The sequence below is a fragment of the Carettochelys insculpta genome, chromosome 2 (genome assembly GCF_033958435.1).
Source record: "Carettochelys insculpta isolate YL-2023 chromosome 2, ASM3395843v1, whole genome shotgun sequence".
NCBI classification, from domain to species: domain Eukaryota; kingdom Metazoa; phylum Chordata; order Testudines; family Carettochelyidae; genus Carettochelys; species Carettochelys insculpta.
Genome location: NC_134138.1, coordinates 96,277,777 through 96,301,127, shown reverse-complemented (window position 1 = coordinate 96,301,127; position 23,351 = coordinate 96,277,777). Strand labels below are relative to the sequence as shown.

General features: G+C 43.6%; 1 protein-coding gene across 2 annotated transcripts in view; it reads right to left on the bottom strand.

Annotated features, from left to right (window-relative positions):
• Nucleotides 1-23,351, bottom strand: part of MTCL1 (microtubule crosslinking factor 1) — a 181,789-nt gene that overhangs the window by 143,597 nt on the left and 14,841 nt on the right. For both annotated transcript variants that reach the window (XM_074987437.1, XM_074987436.1), the window contains exons 2-3: nt 10,765-10,989; nt 4,398-4,556 (exon numbers count right to left, since the gene is read on the bottom strand). In XM_074987437.1, coding sequence (XP_074843538.1) covers nt 4,398-4,556; nt 10,765-10,989 — 384 coding nt within the window. The remainder of the gene's footprint in view (nt 1-4,397; nt 4,557-10,764; nt 10,990-23,351) is intronic.

The window sequence follows — 23,351 nt, the reverse complement described above, 5'->3', positions numbered from 1 at the left end:
CATTCTTTGTCTTTTTCTGCAGGGCAATCCCTTTTCAGGCAGCTTGAACTCTGCCACGTCACGGTCTCCCTTTTTTTGTTTCCTGGCTGCGAACTTCAAGCACAAAGAATACATCAAAATATATATTTAAGCAGCTGCAAATACTCTCCTTTCAGAGAAAAGAAGCAGATTCTATACGCATTTTCAATACTTTTATGCAAAATGGAGCAAAGATCGGTCATTGCCATTTCTAGGCAGCTCCTGACATTTAAAGAATGGATTAGTTCTGAACCATATTACAAACCCAAGTACAGGTCAAACCTTTCTAATCTGGCACCCTCAGGACCTGACCAGTGACAAAACAGAGAATTAGCTGAACCACGTGAGGTCAGTGTCATCTAGCAGCATTACCAATGCTTCCACTACTTACTGGGTTCTCAAAAAACATTTAGTAGTAAATTAGAGCTAAACAACAGCACAGCACACTGAGAGCCAGGACTGATGGCTGTAAACAAACTTTATGGGACCATGGGAAACTTGGCAACACCCATGTTAAGTGGTCTTCTGGCTAACTAAAACACGGCAAATTATGAATGTGGCTGATGAGAGAGCGCCAGATTAGAGAGGCTCAACCTTTAGTTTCACTTAAACTAAGGTTGTCTGATTCTTTCCATTATAAGAACCTGTTTTTCATTGTTTATAATTTTGCAAAATGTAAACTATTCAGGCTGAAATCTTCCCTGATGGCTGACTGTCTCAGTCTGAGTTTATGTTGTTTTTCTGAATTTCAGCTAAAACAGTTCCTGTCATTTCCAAGAATGAAGGTCTAAAGACTCCAGCACTGATGTTGACTCAAGGATGGGTCAGGGATGACGGGAAGTTCATTATGGTACCACACAATGGCATTTGTGTTCTCAATTTGAAACCTTTAAAAAAAAAGCCTTAAAAAACTACACACACAAAAATGTTAAAAAATACTCGAAAAGATGCAAAGTCAAGAACTTTAAGGTTTGGAAATGACTTAACTAGAAGTTGCTTGTGCAAACTTAATTTGGCCTCCTTGTGAACACACATTATGATGCAGCCTTTAATTACATGATCACATCCTATTGTTCCTCCAGGGCCTCTGCCTCATTCAGGCCACAGGATGCATCCACTCTGGAGTTGAATCAGGGCTGTGTTGTGAAGGAGCCTCTTGGGTACAACATGCAGACACTGGAAGGTGTAGAGTGAATGAAGCAGGGAATTGCAAGGAAAGGAAGGAGTGTAATGAAGGTGAATATTGCCCTAGAAAGCTGAATTCTGTCTCTATCTGTACCACAGAATTCCTAGGTGATACTGGGCAAATGATATAAACTAAAACAGCGGTGTCCAATACCAATTCAAGGATCACCATACTTGTGGTTGTTGTCCTTCCGTATTTGTCACAGCCCTCCCCACCGCCACTCTAACAATGCCCGCATACTCCCCCAGAGCCAGGCACCCTCAGCCCCTTCCCTGCTCCAACAATGTCCTCCCTCAGAGACAGGCACCCCCAGCCCCTCTGGTGCAAACTGAATGTGGTGACTCACCACAGCCACCACTGCAGGAGCCACGTGAGCCACGCCAGGGCCTGAGCCAAGGCTGTGTGAGCCAAGCCATGCTGGGGCCCAAGCTGTCCCTGCAGCAGCCATGCCAGGCCCTGCCAGAGATGCAGGAGGCACTGCCGCTGCCACCATGCACTTGTCCCACCAAGCGGTGGGGTGTGTGCGTAGAGCAAGTGGAAGGCACTCCATGTGCATGGCTCTGAGGAGCCACATTTAAAGGCTCCAAGAGCTGCATGCGGCTCCAGTGCCTAGAATTGCCACACTGCAGCGTCCTGTTCACCAAATGTGGCAAGTGACGAACGTATTGGACACCGCAGAACTAACATTTTCATAGGCGGCCATTCTCTGTCCCTCAATCTTTCAGGCACCCAAACTGAAACAACTGGGGGCTGGTTGCTAGGCGTTAACAGCAGCAGCTCAGCTCAATGAGAACTCTGCTCTGAATACATAAAGTGCTATAAAATGCTCAGTATGCTGAAACAATCAGGTCCTTGGCATCTCAAAGGAGGAACCAAAAGGACCTGATACTTTTCACTGTACTGTACATCAGTTCTCCATCTCTAAACCTGGGATAATACGACTTCATTTCACAAGGGCTTTGTGAAGATAAATGCATTCATGGTTGTGAAGCACTTAGATACTATAACGAGAGCCCCATAAGAAAACCCAAGAGGAAATCCATATTTCTTTGGTGCAGTGTTTGGATGGTGGAGTTACATGTTGAATGATGAGGATAAACAGAAATTCATAGATTATAAAGCCAGAAGGGCCCACTGTGATGTAGTCCCACCACCTGTATAAAACAGGCCACAGGACTTCCCTGGTATAATTCCTATTTGAATGACATCATATTTTTTTTAAAAAGCACTGAATCTTGATTTCACAATTGCTAGTGACGTAGCATCCACCAGGACCTTTGGTATACTGTTACAACAGTTAATTACCCTCACCGTTAAATTATTTCACCTTATTTCCAATTGGAATTTGTCTACTTAGTTAATTTTGGGCACTCAATGCATGCAAACATTTGGCACATTTTTCAATAATTGGATCAAGGCTTATGCCATGCCTGTTCCCTCACTGGTGCTCAGATGGACTAAATCCTATTTTTCTATCCTTTTCCTCGAGAAATTTCTTTTGTCGCATCATTTGGTCTCCCATTGCTCTGATCAGCACATACCTTGGGACTCAACACTCCCTCCTACAGACCACCAAACAGGGGCTCTGTGGAGTGCAGTTTGATAACCAATGCACAGCTAGTTATAAAAAATAGCTTGTATAGTAGAGGGCATAGTTTTGTATGAAATAGTCATGCCATGTCTTTTAGCAACCTATAAGCACGGCATCTGCAAATAACAAAGTATAAAACAAAAAACAAAACAAAACAAAACAAAATGACCCTCTATAATTAAAGCATCACCCAGACTATCCTTTTGGGGCAAATCCTCGCTGATATAAACTGACATAAGTCCATAGAAGTTTATACCACCTCAGGATGTGCTACTTATGTATAGTAGGCTCCAAAATTGTTGAAGTGAACGCATTCTCTGCATAACCAAACACACACAGACATTAAATATGGTCTGTCAGCCTTGTACAAATGAATCAGGCTTTGTGCCACTTCATTCACAAGCATCATACACATAACGAAACCAGATCTATAAATCTGTCCACAGCTCGGAGGATAAATGCCTTAAGTCATTATGTTTAAATGTTCTATCTCAGTTTAGTTTAAGAATGACCAGAGACCGTGGGCTAACAACATGCGGTGCTGTGACAAGGAAAGAGATGCTATTATACAGTGAACTCTTTGACTGGGAGGTTGCCAGACATTCCCATATGCCGGATATGTGGGAGGTTCCAAAATGCTCTGGGCAAGGCACTGTGTCGAGTAAGGAGCTGCTCTGGGTGGACTGTAGATCGCTGTGCCGGGAGCCGCTCTGGGCAGGGGGCACTGCCACATGAGGAGCCACTGTGGGTGGCTCAAGCATGGCTGTGCAGCGCTGGGAGCTGCTTTGGGCAGGGCACCGTGCCGCACAGGGAGGTGCTCTGGGTGGCTTGTGCATGGCTGCACCATGCTGGGAGCTGCTGTGGGTGGGAGAGGGGAGGAGCCACCAGGAGCCACCACAACGGAATGCCAGTTAATATAGAAATCTGGTTGTTTGAATGCTGGGTAAAAGAGAGTTTAATATAAATCAGGGCATGGGCCACGTTTGGTTTACCATCCTCCTTCATTGCATCCCTCATTCCTCACCTCACTTCCTTCACAGAAGCATCATTTTATTTATTACGAACTTGTGCCAGGTATGATAAAAACCATTCCTTTCCCTGACACACAGCACTTTTGATACTTAATTCAATGATTTTTGTGCGTTACAGACCAATTCGTACCTGCCTTACTCTGCCAGTAGTCTCTTTGGTGTCAGCAAGTTAGTGACCCTTTTAGGAACAAATGCTGTAGGATTTACTCAGTTCTAGCATAAATAAAATTCACAGATCTGACATCACCATACTGGAGTCAGTGTGCGTTTTGACGGAGTATAGACAGAGGCACGCAGGGTCTAGTCTGTACTGTATAAAATGGGATATATGCACTGTGATGGACACTGGGTACAAGTTTGTTGCTTCTCAATGCTTTCTAAACAACGAACATTAGTGTGCATGTAAAAAAAGATTTTGTAGATGATTATCAATGCTAATTCTATCAGCAGCTCCAATGGGAGGAGATACTGTCCTGTTCTTTGTTTGAAATGTATTCTACGATGCTTTGGTAACAAACTCTCCATTTAAACCAAGTCCATGGTTCTGCATGATTTCCTGGCTGGTGCTTACCTCTTTCAACCTGTCCAGCTCATTTTGTAGTGCTTGTTTGGATATTTCCATCTCTATGATCTGCTGCCGAAGGATTTCATTCTCATCTTCTGCTTTAACACGTTTCTCCTCTACACTCTCCAGTTCATGGTGCAGTCTGACAGATACGTCTTTGGCTACCTGGTTAGAATGGTGGAAACACCACATAAGAACATGGAAATGCAATAACTATATGCATTACAATCTTGGAGGGATCTTCAATTTTAAATTATTAAACCCAGTTTTGAATGTTCAGACCATGGGAGAATGTACAGCCTTGCTCCCAGGGGAGAGAAAGAAGATTGGAACTTTCAAGATACCAAAGCATTTCCCTCAACATGCGACACTCAGAAACCATAGGGATAGCATAAAAACAAACAAATAAATGCAGGAGTTATACTGTTAAAATTGACATATCACAGTTTTGATTAAAACAGCAGCTGTGTGTGGCAGCCTCATCTACCAGGTCATTCTATAGCAACAGCAGTCAGCACTTGGAAAAACTGATAGGAAAACAAAAAACAAAACAATGCAGGTTTGCTATGTGCTAATTCCAAGTGGTTAGCATTTATAGTTGGACTGTACCAAATCTAATGAAAGCGGGTGACTCACTGAATCTGAGTACACCTTGTAGATTTGTATTGTTTTTATATGTGGAGTTACAAGTATTGCTTGTAGAATTTTAGTTTCTGTGAAACCATAATAGGAGGCATGGCAACCTATTGTGAAGGGGTTCCTAGTCAAGTGAAATAGCACTTGATTGAGAACGGACCTTATCAGGTGCCAATCAACATCTGAGGAGTTTGGCTGTGAATGCGTATCTGAGCAAAGAGGCAATGGCTCATGATCCAGGGCTACTAGTTCTCGTCTGCTCTGGCCAACATCTTGGCTGTGTCTACCCTTAGAAAAAACTTTGAAATGGCCATGCTAATGGCCAAATTGAAGAATGCTAATGAGGTGCTGAAATGAATATTCAGTGCCTCATTAGCATGCCACCAGCTGTATTCAGCTGATCAAAATAAAGGGATTTCGATGTTGGCAGGGTCCTTTTGAAAAGGACCCCCCGTGTAGACGAACGACGGCACTTTTGAAGTGCTGTGGCTGGCAGCATGCTACCCTGTGGGTGGGTGGCGTATGTGTGCGCTCGATGCAAGGAGCTCCTGGCCCTCAGAGACCGAGTGCATGCTTTGGAGGCCAGGGTGGCTGAACTGGAGGAGCTAAGGAAGGCAGAGGTGTTTGTTGATGAGACTTTCCGGGACATAGTAGGGCTGTCCCACCTCCAATCTGACAGTCCTGATGCTGTTACGGAGGATGAAAGGCTCAGGGAAGGAGAGCAGTCAATGGGAGCAGAGGGAAGCCATCCCATAGTTGGGACCCTCCTTCCAGAGGGTGATGTTGTATCCTCTCGTGCCGAGGATACTTCTCCGGGGGAGGGAGCGCCAGCTGTTAGGAAGAAGCAGGTTTTAGTAGTGGGGGATTCGATCATTAGAAATATAGATAGTTGGGTTTGTGATGACCGGGAGAACCGTATGGTGACTTGCCTGCCTGGTGCGAAGGTTGCGGATCTCTCGAGGCATCTAGACAGACTTATGGGCAGTGCTGGGGAGGAGCCGGTCGTCGTGGTACATGTTGGTACCAATGACATAGGGAAGGGTAGAAGAGATGTTCTGGAGGCCAAATTTAGGTTACTAGGAAAGAGACTGAAATCCAGAACATCTTTGGTGGCATTCTCTGAAATGCTTCCAGTTCCACGCGCAGGGCCAGATAGACAGGCAGAACTTCAGAGTCTCAATGAGTGGATGAGACGATGGTGTAGGGAAGAGGAGTTTAGATTTATTAGGAACTGGGGACACTTTTGGGGTAGGGGGAGCCTATACAGGAATGATGGGCTCCACCTAAATCAAGGTGGATCCAGACTGCTGGCATTAAACATTAAAAAGGTCGTAGAGCAGTTTTTAAACTAAGAGGTGGGGGAAAGCTGATTGGTGCGGGGGAGCACCTGGATCGGACGGAGACTTCTCTTACACGAGGCTCCATAGATAGGGATTCCCTAGAAGTTAGTCAGATAGGGAACGTGGGAAATAATATATGGGCAAGATCAGATGTGAAACAATCGCATATAAAAAAATCCAACGCGTCTGTGAAAGGCGGACATATAAATAGTGGTAGTTTTCTAACATGCTTTTACACTAATGCTAGGAGTCTGTCTAATAAGATGGGTGAACTGGAGTACCTCATATCAAAGGAGGAAGTTGACATAATAGGCATCTCAGAAACATGGTGGAATGAGGACAATCAGTGGGACACTATCATACCGGGATATAAATTATATCGGAAAGACAGAACAGGTCGTGCGGGTGGCGGAGTGGTACTATATGTGAAGGATAATATAGAATCAAATGAAGTAAAAATCCTAAAGGAATCAAAATGTTCCATAGAATCATTATGGATAACAATTCATTCCTCTAATATGAATATGGCATTAGGAATATATTACCGACCACCTAACCAGGACAGTGATAGTGATGCTGAAATGATAAGGGAGATTAGAGAGGCTATCAAAATAAAAAACACAGTAATAATAGGAGATTTCAATTATCCCCATATTGATTGGGTGCATGTCACCTCAGGACAGGATTCAGAGATTAAATTTCTTGATGCCTTAAATGACTGCTTCTTGGAGCAGCTAGTACAGGAACCCACAAGGGGAGAGTCGATTCTCGATCTAGTCTTGACTGGAACGCAGGATCTGGTCCAAGAGGTAACTGTTACTGGACCGCTTGGAAATAGTGACCACAATATAATAACTTTTAATATTCCTGTGTTGGGAAGAACACCGCAGCGGTCAAACACTCTGGCATTTAATTTCAAAAAGGGGAATTACACTAAAATGAGGAAGCTAGTTAAACAGAAACTAAAAGGTAGAGTAATTAAACTAAAATCCCTGGAAGCTGCATGGAAACTGTTTAAAGAGACCATACTAGAGGCCCAACTTAAATGTATACCCCAAATAAAAAAACACAGTAAGAGACCTAACAAAGAACCACCATGGCTAAACAGCCATGTTAAAAAGGCAGTGAGAGAGAAAAGGGCAGCTTTTAAAAAGTGGAAGTCAAATCCTAGTGAGGAAAATAGAAAGGAACATAAACACTCCCAAATTAAGTGTCATAATGTAGTAAGAAAAGCCAAAAAAGATTTTGAGGAACAGCTAGCCAAAAATTCAAAAAACGATAGTAAAATGTTTTTTAAATACATTAGAAGCAGGAAGCCCGCTAAAAAAGCAGTGGGGCCCTTGGACGAAAAAGATATAAAAGGAGCGATCAAGGAAGACAGTGCCATTGCGGAGCGATTAAATGATTTCTTTGCTTCAGTCTTCACAGCTGAGGATGTTACAGAGGTTCCTAAATCTGAGCCAGCCTTTTTAGGTGACAAATCTGAGGAACTCACTCAGATTGAAGTGACATTAGAGGAGGTTTTGGAATTAATTGATAAGCTGAATAGTAACAAGTCTCCAGGACCAGACGGCATTCACCCAAGGGTTCTGAAAGAACTCAAATGTGAAATTGCGGAGTTATTAACAGTGGTTTGTAACCTATCCTTTAAATCCACTTTGGTACCAAATGACTGGAAGACGGCCAATATAACACCAATATTTAAAAAAGGCTCTAGAGGAGATCCTGGCAATTATAGACCGATAAGTTTAACATCAGTACCAGGCAAATTAGTAGAAACACTAGTAAAGAGTAAAATTGCAAGGCACATAGAAGAGCACGAATTGTTGGGCAAAAGTCAGCATGGTTTCTGCAGAGGGAAGTCGTGTCTAACTAATCTATTAGAATTCTTTGAAGGGGTTAATAAACATGCGGACAAGGGGCACCCAGTGGACATAATATACCTAGATTTCCAGAAAGCCTTTGACACGGTCCCACACCAAAGGCTTTTATGTAAATTAGGTGGTCATGGGATAGGAGGAAAGGTCCTTTCATGGATCGGGAATTGGTTAAAAGACAGAAAACAAAGGGTGGGAATAAATGGTAAATTTTCACAATGGAGGAGGGTAACTAGTGGTGTTCCCCAGGGGTCAGTCCTGGGACCGATCCTGTTCAACTTGTTCATCAATGATCTAGAAAATGAGGTAAGCAGTGAGGCGGCAAGGTTTGCAGATGACACCAAGTTGTTCAGGACAGTCAAAACCAAAAGGGATTGTGAAGAACTACAAAAAGATCTCAGCAAACTGAGCGATTGGGCAGCAAAATGGCAAATGAAATTTAATGTGGGTAAGTGTAAGGTAATGCATGTTGGAAAAAATAACCCAAATTACACGTACTACATGATGGGGTCAAATTTAGCTACGACAGATCAGGAAAGGGATCTTGGAGTTATAGTGGATAGTTCTCTGAAGACATCCATGCAGTGTGCAGCGGCAGTTAGTAAGGCAAATAGGATGTTAGGAATTATTAAAAAAGGGATCGATAATAAGACAAAAGATATCATACTTCCCCTATATAAAACTATGGTACGCCTACATCTTGAGTACTGCGTGCAGATGTGGTCTCCTCACCTCAAAAAAGATATATTGGCATTAGAAAAGGTTCAGAAAAGGGCGACTAAGATGATTAGGGGCTTGGAAAGGGTCCCATATGGGGAGAGGCTAGAGAGACTGGGACTTTTCAGTTTGGAAAAGAGGCGATTGAGGGGCGATATGATAGAGGTATATAAAATCATGAATGGTGTGGAGAAAGTGAATATAGAAAAATTATTTACCTTTTCCCATAATACAAGAACTAAGGGACACCAAATGAAATTGATGGGTAGTAGGTTCAAAACTAATAAAAGGAAATTTTTCTTCACACAGCGCACAGTCAACCTGTGGAACTCCTTGCCAGAGGAGGCTGTGAAGGCCAGGACTCTATTAGGGTTTAAAAAAGAGCTTGATAAATTTTTGCAGGTTAGGTCCATAAATGGCTATTAGCCAGGGATAAATTATGGTGCCCTAGCCTTCATAACAAGGGCAGGAGATGGATGGCAGGAGATAAATCACTTGATCATTGTCTTCTGTTCTCCTTCTCTGGGGCACCTGGCATTGGCCACCGTCGGCAGATGGGATGCTGGGCTCGATGGACCTTTGGTCTGACCCAGTATGGCCATTCTTATGTTCTAATGAGGCACTAAATATTCATTTCAGTGCCTCATTAGTATTCTTTGATTTGGCCATTAGCATGGGCCATTTCGAAGTTTTTTCTAAAGGTAGACACAACTGATATGTTGGCCAGAGCAGACAAGAACTAGTAGCCCTGGATCATGAGCCATCGTCTCTTTGCTCAGATACACATTCACAGCCAAACTCCTCAGATGTTGACTGGAACCTGATAAGGTCCGTTCTCAATCAAGTACTGTTTCACTTGTCAAGGAACCCCTTCACAATAGGTTGCCATGCCTCCTACTATGGTTTCACGGACACTAAAATTCGACAAACAGTACTTGTAACTCCACATATAAAAATGATACAAACATATGAGCAGTATACTCAGATTCAGTGAGTCACCAGCTTTCATTAAACACCTCACTTGGCCCACTTGACATCAGATATGGTGCAAACCTAGGACAGTGATGGCAATAATAGTTTGTATTTTCATTTTTAAAATGCAATAATGTCATAGTTGGTGTCAGCTTGGAAGATGCACTTGACAACAACGCTTAGAGATGAATAAGAGCCTCCAACCCCATTGTACAGGAGAAGGTGAAGAAGCTATAAATGTAACTTTGATGATGTCAAAGTCAAACTTTCATTTTACTTAGAGTATAGTTTTCATTTAGGGTAGGTCTACAGACCAAAGTTATTTCAAAATAACTAGCCTAGCATCTACACATCACAATCACTATTTCAAAATAATTTTGAAACAGCAGTTGGCTTATTTCAAAATTAGTAAACCTCATTCTACTAGGAATATCTATTTCGAAATAGATGCTGTTAAGACAAGGAACAGAGCCTATTTCGAAATAAGGAATAGTGCATCCAATAGCACTGTTTTAAAATAGGCTCCATGTGTGTACACGCTGTGTTTCAAAATAGCTTAGTGCTATTTCAATATGCATTTTTTTGTGTAGTGGCATTATGTTCAAAACCAGATATTACAGAATAGCTATTTCAAAATAAGGCTGATGTGTAGACATAACCTGAGTTAAGTACCCATTTTATGACATTAAGTTACACATGTGCTTTCTATCAAAAAATTACAAGAGAGGATCTGACATTTTGAGAAATACAAATAACTTTCATGTTACTTTTATTTCTATCATTTTGACCAAAGACTAAGAGTGGGTCCTTTCACTTTTTGCTACTACCCACCTTTAAATCTTGCTCCAGACTTCTAATGAGTTCTCCATCCACTTGGCCTGTCTGTGCAACTTTCAAACTTTTCTGCTCTGCTTTCCTGAGACGATACTGCAGGATACGGCAGTTCTTGTTTGCACGGTCCAGCTCTTTCCGGAGTTCCTGAAGCTGGTAAACATCTTCCTCCAGGTAACTGTCACGCATCTCCTCCATTTCAGCCCGAAGTTCATCCAATTCATCCTGAGAAAATCCAAAAAATGTTCCATTATCTCTTTAATTCTCATCCAGGAGAACAAAAAAGAAACATGCTTGTCAAGATACAATACCAAGAAGGTGAAACAGATCGCAATATGCAGCTCCAGATGTAATGGGAATATCAATGTTACCTCTTACTAGAAGGCTGTGTCTACACGTGCCCCAAACTTCGAAATGGCCATGCAAATGGCCATTTCGAAGTTTACTAATGAAGCGCTGAAATGCATATTCAGCGCTTCATTAGCATGCGGGCGGCAGCCGCGCTTCGAAATTGACGCTCCTTGCCGCCGCGCGGCGCGTCCAGACGGGGCTCCTTTTCGAAAGGACGCCGCCTACTTCGAAGTCCCCTTATTCCCATGAGTTTGGGAATAAGGGGACTTCGAAGTAGGCGGCGTCCTTTCGAAAAGGAGCCCCGTCTGGACGCGCCGTGCGGCGGCAAGGAGCGTCAATTTCGAAGCGCGGCTGCCGCCCGCATGCTAATGAAGCGCTGAATATGCATTTCAGCGCTTCATTAGTAAACTTCGAAATGGCCATTTCGAAGTTTGGGGCACGTGTAGACACAGCCGAAGAGTTATAGTGAATTACATTAATGAATGTCGTTTTAATTGCAATGGTAATTAAGAGTGGACCAGAATTACCAGAATATGTATGTCTCCTGAAACTGATAACACCATAATTCTTTCCTTCCCCTACTGAATTGAAATTAAATTTACATAATAATTAGCCTTTATCTTAGCTCATTCTGATGAAATAAACAATTATAGCAAACCTCCTTAAGCGCCTGAACTCCTCTGGGTGATGTCTCTATAATAGAGCCGTTTGAAGAAACAAAAATGTTCTTTCCCCCTTTAAAAACTTTAATAAATCTTTGCACCATGAGCTTTCCAACTGTTAGTAAAAAAACAAACAAACAAACAAACAAAACAAAACAACTGTTCCATATTAGAATTCTTTATGTCCAAAGCTTTTAGTGCATGTACGCTGAATTTCCCCATCAGTTGAAAAACCCCTCCTTCCTCTACGCAGTGTGTGCACACAGATACACTTGCTAATCCTAGAATCCCACAGGCAGAAAAATATCTGTATCAACATGAATGTAAAGAGGTCAGGCCTTTCTACAGATCTTTTTACTGACCCAATTCTAAATTATGCCAGGACTGGCACATGCTCACTAAGGTCAGATGTTAAGGTTTACAGCAGGGTAAACTCCTTCTGGAGGGGGATAAGCTCTATCACTCCCATTCATTTAATCTGTGCGTGATTGATGCTTTTGAGCTATACTCTTATACAAGCCTTCCAGCTCAGAGGTAGAGGCCATTAAATTACTACTTGGTGGCTCAGGGGATCTCTACAACGCTATTATTAACTGCATTTAAAATGATGAAGAACACATATCAAGGCAAAGAGCAAGGACAGATGTTCTCCACCATTACACCCTCCAGAATGACTGATAGAACTTCAGTATATTATCAGCCAGATAAAAATACATAGTTATGTATTTTAATGAACAACAGAATCAAGCAACATTAGCAACAGTTACAAAAAGACTGTTACATAATATGTCTGTGGTATTTTCATAGTTATTTGTCTCCTGCTCACTTTTAGCTAATAATTCAATTTCTTGCCTCTGAAACTTGCACAAGCTAAGCAGATAACATCCTTCTTGTTCCCCTTTCTAAGTTTTCAGTTCCTACTCTTTCTCTTTCCACCCTGCCCCACACTTCTTACGTGACTTGTCTTCATATGTCCTATCCTGCAAACAGTGTTGCACAAGCTTAACTGTATATGTCTGTGGGTGATCCTATTCACTCAAATGGAACAACTCACACAGACTTACGTATGAAATAAAAATAACAAAGTAGCACGTTCTTGTTTGTCTTAAAGTTTGGTTTTGGTTTTTAGGGGGTGTGTCTGGTCTTTTGCTGCCCCCACATTTCTATACAAATAATGTACAGCAACACTTCTAATTTTGTAAAGGGGAAGGAAGCTGGAAGTTTCAGAAGCAGATTAGGGAACAACTGTGAATTTGGAACCTGAGAATGACAGCTTGCTAATGCTTTATCAGCTACGTATTTTCACTGATGTGCTTAAGTGCTGATATTGAAAATAGTGCCTGTATATTTCAGCGTTGACAAAACACTGAATGCCCCCATTGATAAGCCTGAATTATTGTTTCAGGCTTATCACCAACTCAGAAAGACTATGCTGGTTAGGTACAGAATCACCTTAGAATTATCTTCACAATGGTAAGAGTTAGAGACATCATTTGGTTTTAAATGAAAACTTCCAAGACACAGTTTCATGGCAAGAGATGGTATCCATTGCTGCAGAATACATGGGGTACTTGTGATGGGATTTAGGGGTTCCCAAGCACTGCACCCCATCCACAGGCAGGAGTCACTCTCACTCAGCAGGTAGAACAGGAATTTTATGAGTCGACAGAGGCACAGCTCAGTACAGAGGTGTGAGTACAGCAGGCAGAGAGAGTCATTCCAATCCATGCTGGGGAGAGAAGCCTAAGGGTGCCCCATTGAGGGTGTAGCTTCCCCTCAGCCAGGCTGGCTGCCTTCCAACTCCCTCTCCATGCAGCTTCTAAGGGCCGCCTCCGATTCAAACCCCAGTTCAGTTTCTCCCTGCTCTTTGTTCAGGTCACAGGTGTTACCTGCCAGCTTAGGTTACAGCCTCTGGGGGTCATCCTTAGCTGCTGTGAGCTGCTCTGCCTGTCACACACACATATCCAGCCTGACTCTCTCACATGCACCCCCACTCCATCACACCTATTTCCGACTTCTTCCCTTACTCCACATTCCAGCAGCAGAGACCCATCCTTCAGGCACAAACCTCAAACAGTAGCTACAGATAACAGTTTTAGCACCTGCAGAGCTTCCCTCTCATCCAATCCAGTATTTGCATCTAGGTAATCCGGCTGCTTCCCAGAAGCAAATAATCCAATAAAAGGGTTGAACTAATTATGGCAAGAAGGATTATGCACTTAGCAGAAACTACTGATTGTAACTCAAATTGGAAAGTTAATCTCTTGTCATCCTCCTAGCAACCCCAACCATAGACACAAGCATCCTAGTCAAACAAAACTGTCTCCAGTATGACGAGAGCATAGCAACAGAGTGTCAACCCCAAATCAAACTATGCTTGCCTACAAACATGGACAGATGAAGTTCACAATTATGAACAGTGAAGCTAAGAAAAAAAATCAGGCCCACTTTAGTGCTTCTTATGAACCACTCGACTTCTTTTCTTAAATTCTCAACCAATCCAGTCTCTAGACTTTCAGACCAAGAGCCTCCTGCCAGTGCCCCCCACCCCTAGTCTTCTCCTGGGGCCACAATTAGCTGGACTCCAGTTATCTTCCTCAATCACTCCACCCTAATGACTCCCACAAACTTGCTCAAACTGGTGTGAATTATATTTCTGTAGACAGTCACCTCTACCTTTGTGTTTCCTCTAGACTATTCATACTAAATTCACTTAGCTTTCCACTCAGGGCTGTTAGTTTGCCAGCCCGCCCTCATTTGTTGTGCTTGCTTCAAGACTCTTATTAGTTCACAAGATTTCATTTTCTTCAAATATAATTTTGGGGATGAATTAGAACTCACCCCCTTAACAAACTGGACCCCACCCACTTATCTTTATGATGGGAAAGGGGCTGTTCTTCAGCACATGGTGAACTTTAGAGTTGTGCAATAAGGTACAGATACATCTCTTGTCCAGCACCCTCGGGATCCTGACCGGTGCTGGATGAGAGAATTTGCCAGAACATAGGAGGTCAATATTGTCTAGCATGCTACCAACTCTTTCACTGCTTACGGGGCTCTTATAAGACTTTTAGGGGTAAATTAGAGCTAACTAACAGCACAGAATACCGAGAGCCAAGACTAGTGGCTGTAAACACACTTTTTTTTTAATTTAAATTGAATTAAAAAAATAATCAATAAAATACTAAGTTTATTGTTTTAAAATAACAGTTACAATTAAACCTCATCACACACATGCTACACATACACAGAGACTATGTCTACACTATGAGACAATACCGATTTTAAGCCATTTGGCCTGATTTTACCAAGTGCATGTTTTCACTGTAAATTCCATTAGCTCGATTTATGGTGGAATAAAAGCAACATAATATCGGTATCGTAATACTGTAATAACCTGATGGTCAGTTCATATTTAAAATTCCAAAAGAAGGGTAGTGAGGAAGCACCATGGCTTTAATTTGAATTAATTAGCCTCCAGAGATGTCCCGTATGTGCCCCAAAACACCCCACAGTTCCCCACTCTGGCCTCTTCCATCTCCACTGCTCTCAGGTGTGGAGGAATTAGGCAACAGGAAGATCATTTCAATTTGGCACCTGGAAGCCCGTGGCTGTAGAGTCATGGGAGGCTGCAAAAACTCTTTCTACGCTACTGGAGCGGCTGTGGGGGTCTGTGGTTCTGTGTCTACCTCTGCTAGCTGCTTTTTCTTTTCCTGTGCTGCCTGGCGCCAGCTGCTATGCCCTGTCTCTTCCCCCCACACCACACCATGTGGCAGCTAGGCTGTGGGTGGGAATCATACTTTTATGATAGGATGAGAAACTTCTTTTCAGCTATTTACTTGTTGTCCTGCCCGCCCCACCCCCAGTCCCTCTCTTCATTCCCTGAGGGAATGCCACGCATGCTGGAACTCTCCCTCACCCGCATCACATGGCAGCTAGTCTGTGGGTGGGGGTCATGCTTGGATGAGAAACTTCTTTTCAGCCACTTACCTTTTGTCCTGACACCCACATACCCTTCCTTCCCTCCACCCCCCTGGAGGCGCCAAACAGTCTGGAAGTTTCCTGCACCCAGCTGCATCACATGACTTAACCCCGAACCAATAAAATGACGTGCTGCACGAGGTGCCATTCAGCTTGCGCACTGTGAAGGTCCTGTAGCCAGCCAGGGGAAGTCTCCGTCAGCGGCTAGGTTATTGGGGGCTGGCTGCTATTCAAGGGTCTTTTAGTCACCTGGGGGAAGTTTCCCTAGGCGGTCATGATTTTCTGGACTGGCTATAGTCAGGGTCTTTCAGACACCTGGGGGAAATCTCCCTTGGCATTCATGATTTTTGGGGCTGGGTCTTTCATCCGTCCACAGGAAGTCTCCCTCAGCAGTCACGATCTTTGGGGGCTGGCTATATTCAAGGGTCTTTTATCCATCCAGGGGAAGTTTCCCTCAGTGGACAAGAGTCACAAGACTGGCTGTCCTGTCAGAGCAAATTTTTGTATGGGCTTTATCCAAAGGCCATTGAAGGTAATGTAGTAGCTCTTCAATTACCACAGCTATCCAAGTAAGGCCTTCAGCGACCAACCAAGTCATAACTGATTTTATGATACATTACATATTCAGTGTTGTGCTCATGTCTAACAATTACACATGCATTTCCAGGTTCTGCAGTGGTTGCAAGGATGAAAATTCTTGTTTCGAGGGTCTCCTTTGCTAGTTCTAAACCTAGATCCAAGCCTGGGCCTGCTGATAATAGGGACAGGTGGTGGGTCCTGCCCCAAAGTGTTGGCAAGCAACCAAATCAGCTGTAACTGATTCAATGATTCATTGCATTGTCAGTGTAGCAACTGTGTCTACTTAAACATATATTTCAGTTGCAAATTCTTGTTTTGAGGGTCTTCTTTGCCAGGTCTAAACCTAGATCCAAGCCTGGACCTGCTGGTAATAGGGGCAGGTGGTGGGTCCTGCCCTGGAGTGTCAGACTGTATACTGGACCCAGCTGTAGCGCTGCTGGGGCTCCTTCATCTTCTCCTGGACTCCTTCCATGCTGCCGCGGGGGCTAGCCTCATTCTGCCAGGGTGCTGGCCATCCGGTGTAGACTTGGGCATTATAGTGCTTCACCTTGGGGCCTTGGAGTATATCCTCCTGGCCCCACAGGTCCAGGACTGCCTACACCTTTTGCCGCGTCCAGGACAGACACACCTCTTGGTGCCCTGGGCTGGCTCTTGGTCCTTTGAGACAAAATTACTGATCTGAGGATCTTCTTTGCCAGGAGGTCTAAATCCAGATCCAAGCCTCCAAAGATCCAATGCTTTTACATCCTGTTTTGAAAGCCTGTTGGTTGGGAAACCCGAAATCTTTTCTCTAACCTTTCCTAAGTGCTTTACTATCTCACCCACCCCTCCATTATAAAAAACACTTCTCTTATACAGGCTAGCCAGATCCCACCTGGAAAAAGGGACGTTTGGTTAACATGGCAGGGAAAGGAGAGAAATGAAATGTAGGAAGACGTTGTCAGATACTCACAGCCACTTGCAGGGCATTTTTGTCCCACACTGCACCAGTGAAAATAGCCAGAATTCTATGGGGCTCAGCGAACTGTGGGACAGGTTCCCACAATACACTGATGCAACAGTCAATTTAAGCAATGTGTGTGTGTGGCAGCAATAAGTCAATTTTGTGGGGAGTACATGGGAAGGCAAAGAGGCTCAAAACTGAATTGATAAAACCCAGTGTTAATAAATCGATTTTAATAAAATTGATTTTAGCTCATAGTGTAGACACAATCTTACTGTCTATTCTATAGTTTCCTCCTCATAACTCAGCTATTCCAAGGCAACCCCAATCCTGTACGTTTTCTCAAAAACCAGAAGTGCCGATGAGTTCAATGGGGCTTATTCCAGAATAATGTGTACTCTACGCTCACTTTTTTCTTTTGGTGTTCTGAAGAAGTGGGTCTGTCCTATGAAAGCTATTAGCTAATAAATTATTCTGTTAGTCTTTAAAAAGCAACATGACTGTTTTTTTTTGTTTTGATAGAATACAGACGAACACAGCTCTCTCTCTCTCACTCTAAGCACAGTCAGTCTCAGCTTTCTTGGTAACCTGGTTTAAATCAATTATTTAAATTGCCTTGATTTAAATAAACCCATCCAGCCATTTTCAATGAAGAAATTGTTCAATAACAGTTTATTTTCTTCTAAAGATGCTCAGAAATCCCACCTTAAACACCGAGCCCTCAAGTTATCTGCTGCTAAAACACAGCTGCTAAGATTAAGACTGCAAAACAGGGCACCTTAAATTTATATACCAAAGTTATGAGTTTGCAAACAAAACTAATTTAAAAGTCTGGTTTTATTTACCAAGTGTTTTGGATGGGGTTAGAGTGCACAGTCTGTTGTTGATGAGAGCAAATGTGTAACCAAGGAGTGTCAGCACCTGGGCTTCCATTTTTAAAAACCTGATTATAGTGCACTATGAAATAGCAATGGCATCTGTATTCTAACAAAACGAAAAAGCAGTCATAGCACTTTACAGACTAACAAAATGATTTATTAGATTATGTGCTTTTGTGGGACAGACCCACTTCTTACATCAGAGTCAACGCTCAATGAAAAACCAGTGCTGACAAGTGTAAAAAAATTTTACAGTCAACAACAAGAAAAAAGCTTCCTTGTTACACTGCACATTTTGACACTGCAGAGGTCTCAGGAAGAACTACCCTGAAAGTATTAAAACAGTATGCTGGAGTGGCTCAGAAGCAAGAATACTAACCTCAGGGCAGACTGCTAAGAACCAGGGTTCAAAGCTTCAAACTGGCTGCCTGTGCTATATTTAGAACATCATCATCAGACACAATGGACTACCTACAACAATAGGGTAGCAACATTCACGAGGGTTCCATGTTCAGAACCTTCATGAATCTTGATTATTGTGGATGTGGGGACCCCAGGGAAGCAGCAGTTGCCGGTGCTGTGGGCCCCACAGCTCCAGTGAAGTGGTGGCTGCCAGCACTCCCTGCCTGGAGCCCCAGGGAAGCAGCAGCTGCCAGCGCTCCAGACTCCAGAACCCTGAGGAAGTGGCGGATGCTGGCGCTTCCCCTGCCCCCTGCCCTGTTCCCCACCCCCAGAGAAACAGAGGCTGCTGGCACTCCCTGCCCAGAGCCATGGGGAAGTGGCAAGTACCAGTGGTTCCCCCCCAGAGCAGTGGCATTTGTGAATAATTGAATTCACGAATGTTGCACTCAGAAACATTGAGACATTACTGTACCAGAGAAACTAGCCGGAAGGCTATGCCTTGAAAAAATTCTATTTGGAGCCTCTTAGAAGGCATGAACACTAAGTGACAATTTGTAATCCTCACAATGGACATGAAGAGAAGAGTCAGAGAAGTGGAAATTACAGCTAAAACTATAATGGCTCATGTTTTCAGATGTACGCATTTTTATTGTGGGTGAACAAACATTATTAGGACATTGCTTCTTAAATGCATTACGAATCCGACCTTTCATATAGTATATTTTAACTTTGTAAAATTTCATAGTAAACTTAGAATGAGCACGTAGCAGAAGTCAAAGTAAACAAGTATATAAAAGAAATGTATGTTCATAGATAGACAGACAGACAGATATTCTGTTCCAAGATCACAAAGTAGCAATTTCAATTGCAAGACAAGGTAAGAAGCAAAATGATCTTTATTTCACTGTCCATCTAAAAGACTCAGTTTTGATGGTCAGAAGGAGCCACCATGATTATCTCGTCAGAACTCCTGCACATTGCAGGCCACAGATCCTCATCTACCCACTCCTGTAACAGGCCTCTAGCTTCTGGATGTGTTACTGAAGCCCTGTAGTCATGATTTAGAGACCTCAATTTGCAGAGTATCCACTATTAACATTAGTTTACCTTGCAAATGACGCACGACCCATGCTGCACAGGTAAGCAAAAAACCTCCCAGAGTCCCTGCAAATCACAATGGGGAAAAATTCCTTCCCACCCCTCAATATGGTGATCTGTTAGACCAGTGGTCTTCAACCAGTGTTCTGCAGCATATCTGTGTGCCATAGCACACGTGTGCTGCAAGAACTGCCCATGTGAGCCGTGAAATTTTGTCCATTTTCTCTCTCTGCGGCTCTTTGCAGAGGCACCATGGAGGTGGGGCAGGGGGAACTGATGACCCCACACCATCTGGGGCTCAAGCAGCAATGCTGCCTGAGTCCCAGATGGCACAGGCTTCATCCATTTCCCACCCATGGTGGCTCTTTGCAGAACCACCATGAGGGGAAATGCCAACCCCACAGCATCCCATTCATGCTGGGAGGCAGCTAAAATGCTGCTTCCGTACCTGAACAAGCTGGCAGGGAGCCTGCTCCCACTCCCTGCTGAGGCAAAGTTTAGGGAGGGAGGGCGGGAGACTGCTGGAACGGGGATGCGGTTTAAAAAATGGCAGGGAGGCAGCCTCCTTTCAGTGGTTACTCGTTTACTCAACATACTAGCATGGCGTTGATCAGATTTTGAAAATGTGTCTGTGCTCACTGTCTAACTCTGCCATGAAGCCACTATGAGCTCCATGCCAGTCCCAAGCCTGGATGAAGGAGGAAGGTTGGTCAGATGTCTCGATGTGCTGCGGACTGTGAAACAACAATACGAATGAAATCTGATGCCAATATGGCTAAACGATAAAAAGATGCCAGCTCGGATGTTGCCCAGATAAGCAAGGTCCGCAACACCAATCGAGCTACCGGGGTTGGGTCGATAAGTTGGCTACTGAAAGAAAATTACAACTAACACATACACTATCCATTGGAACGTGAAACATATGAACACTGTGGGCAACTGGAAAATTAGAGCTGCTTCGGAAGGAGATTGAGAGATACCGATGCAATACACTTGGACTGGCAGAGATGCACTGGAAGGCTTCGGGAGAGATGTGTGGTTGCTAAGTCATTCGGTCAGGAAACGAAAGAAAGCATGAAGCAGGAGTCGCATTCCTTATTAGCGAGACAGCTAGAGGAGCATTATTAGGATACAAACTGGTGAGTGCAAGAATGATGGTAGTGATATTCGATGCAAAACTATTCAACATCTCAGTCATTCAGGTGTATGCACCCACCTCAGACAGTACAGAGGACGAGACTGGGCTATTCTATAAGGACTTGACAAAAACGGTGGGAGAAGATACTGAAGAAAGATGTGTTGATCATTGGAGGAGATTGGAATGCGAATGTTGGACAGATAACAAAGGTTGGGAGAGAGTCATGGGAAGGTTTGGATATGGATAAAGAAACGAACGAGGTGAGAAACTACTAGAGTTTGCTATGGAGCATGAGATGGTGATCTGCAACACGTGATTCCAACAAAAAGACTCTAGGAAGTGGATATGGTGATAGAATGACAGGAAGTCCAAGAACATGGTAGATATGATTTTGATAAGAAGAAGATGGGTAACATAGTACAGCAGTGCCAAACTTTCCAGGGAGCGGATAAAGACTCGGACCACAGTCTAGTGATGGCAAACATCAAGATAAAACTCAAAAGAAAATGTAAGACAGTTTAAGAAAAGAAGAGATGTGGCGAAGCTAGGTAAGGAAGAAACAGGGAATGTATACAGCGCAGTGCTCGAAGATAAGATTAAGAATATTGCCACAGAGAAAGACCTAGATAAGAGAGACGCAGGGATAGCCACGGCGATAGAAGAAGCAATTGAGCAGACTGTTCCAGAAGAAGAGAAGATCAATAAGAAGATCAATAAGAAGAGATTACTTAGGAGACACTGAAGTTGGTACAAGAGAAGAGAGCGTTGAAGATCAGAAGAGATGTTTCAGAGATGGCAGAACAGCAATATAGGGTGAAATGCAATGAGGCGAGGAAAGCAGCCAGAAAGGATAAGGAGAAATGGTTAGAGGAGCAAGGTGAATATGATATAGGCTACGTCTACACGTGCACGCTACATCAAAATAGCTTATTTTGATGTAGCGACATCAAAATAGGCTATTTCGATGAATAACGTCTACACGTCCTCCAGGGCTGGCAACATCGACGTTCAACTTCGACATTGGGCAGCACCACATCGAAATAGGCGCTGCGAGGGAACGTCTACACGCCAAAGTAGCACACATCGAAATAAGGGTGCCAGGAACAGCTGCAGACAGGGTCACAGGGCGGACTAGCATTTCCCGGGCAACAGCTAGCCGCTCCCTTAAAGGGCCCCTCCCAGACACACTTGCACTAAACAGCACAAGATCCACAGAGCTGACAACTGGTTGCAGACCCTGTGCATGCAGTATGGATCCCCAGCTGCAGCAGCAGTGGCCAGAAGCCCTGGGCTAAGGGCTGCTGCACACGGTGACCATAGAGCCCCGCAGGGGCTGGAGAGAGCATCTCTCAACCCCTCAGCTGATGGCTGCCATGGCGGACTCTGCTATTTTGATGTTGCGGGATGCGCAACGACTACACGTTCCCTACTTCGACATTGAACATCGAAGTAGGGCGCTATTCCCTTCCCCTCATGGGATTAGCGACTTCGACGTCTCGCCGCCTAACGTCGATGTTAACTTCGAAATAGCGCCCAACACATGTAGCCTGACGGGCGCTATTTCGAAGTTGGTGCCGCTACTTTGCAGTAGCCAGCACGTGTAGATGTGGCCATAGAGAGGCATTAGGGTGAATGTAAGATCAGGGTGGTGTATAAGACGATTAGGAATATTAATAGGAAATGGCAAATGAAGAAGATGGCAATCAAAGATGAGAACAAAGAAGTGCTCATGAACAGGGAGAAGATTGTGCAGTGATGGACGAGATATTGCACATATCTACACAAAGCACAGTTGGACCTGAGTGTCTCAGACAGACTGACTGAGGAACTGACTGAGCATCGAAAGACAGACCGATATTTCAAAGGGGGAAGTAGAAAAAGCAGTGAAACAACTAAAGACGAACAAGAGCCCTGGAAATGATAAGATCACAAGAAAGATGATTAAATACGGTGGAGAAAGCATGATTCAGGAAATACACCGACTATGTAATATAGCATGGAAAGAAGGAAAAGCACCTAAGGAATGGACAAGACCCATGCTAGTGACAATACCCAAGAAAGGAAGTACATTGGACTGCAAGAACTACAGAACGATTGCCCTAACAAGTCACCTAGGCAAGGTGCTAACGATGATACTGACTGAGAAACGAAGATCACAGATAGAAGAAAATATAACAGACGAGCAAGCAGGGTTCAGAAAAGTTAGAAGTACCATACAGCAGATGTTGGCACTAAGACTGATAGCGGAAAAAGCTTGATGAAAGAACAAGAAAGTATACACTTGCTTCATCGATTTTCAAAAGGCATTTGACAGTATAGATCAGAAAGTGACTTGGGCAGTGTTGGAGTCATATGGAGTGGATAGCAGACTGATACAGTTGTTGAAGGATATCAATGACAATGCGGAGGCAGCGGTGAGAACATGCGGGGAGTTGAAAAGCTGGTTTAAAACAAGCAGAGGTACGAGACAAGGAGATCCAGTATACCAAGCATCTTCATCATGCATCTGGAGAGCGCGATGGACAAAATCGAGGAAGAGGTAGAAGGGATATCTG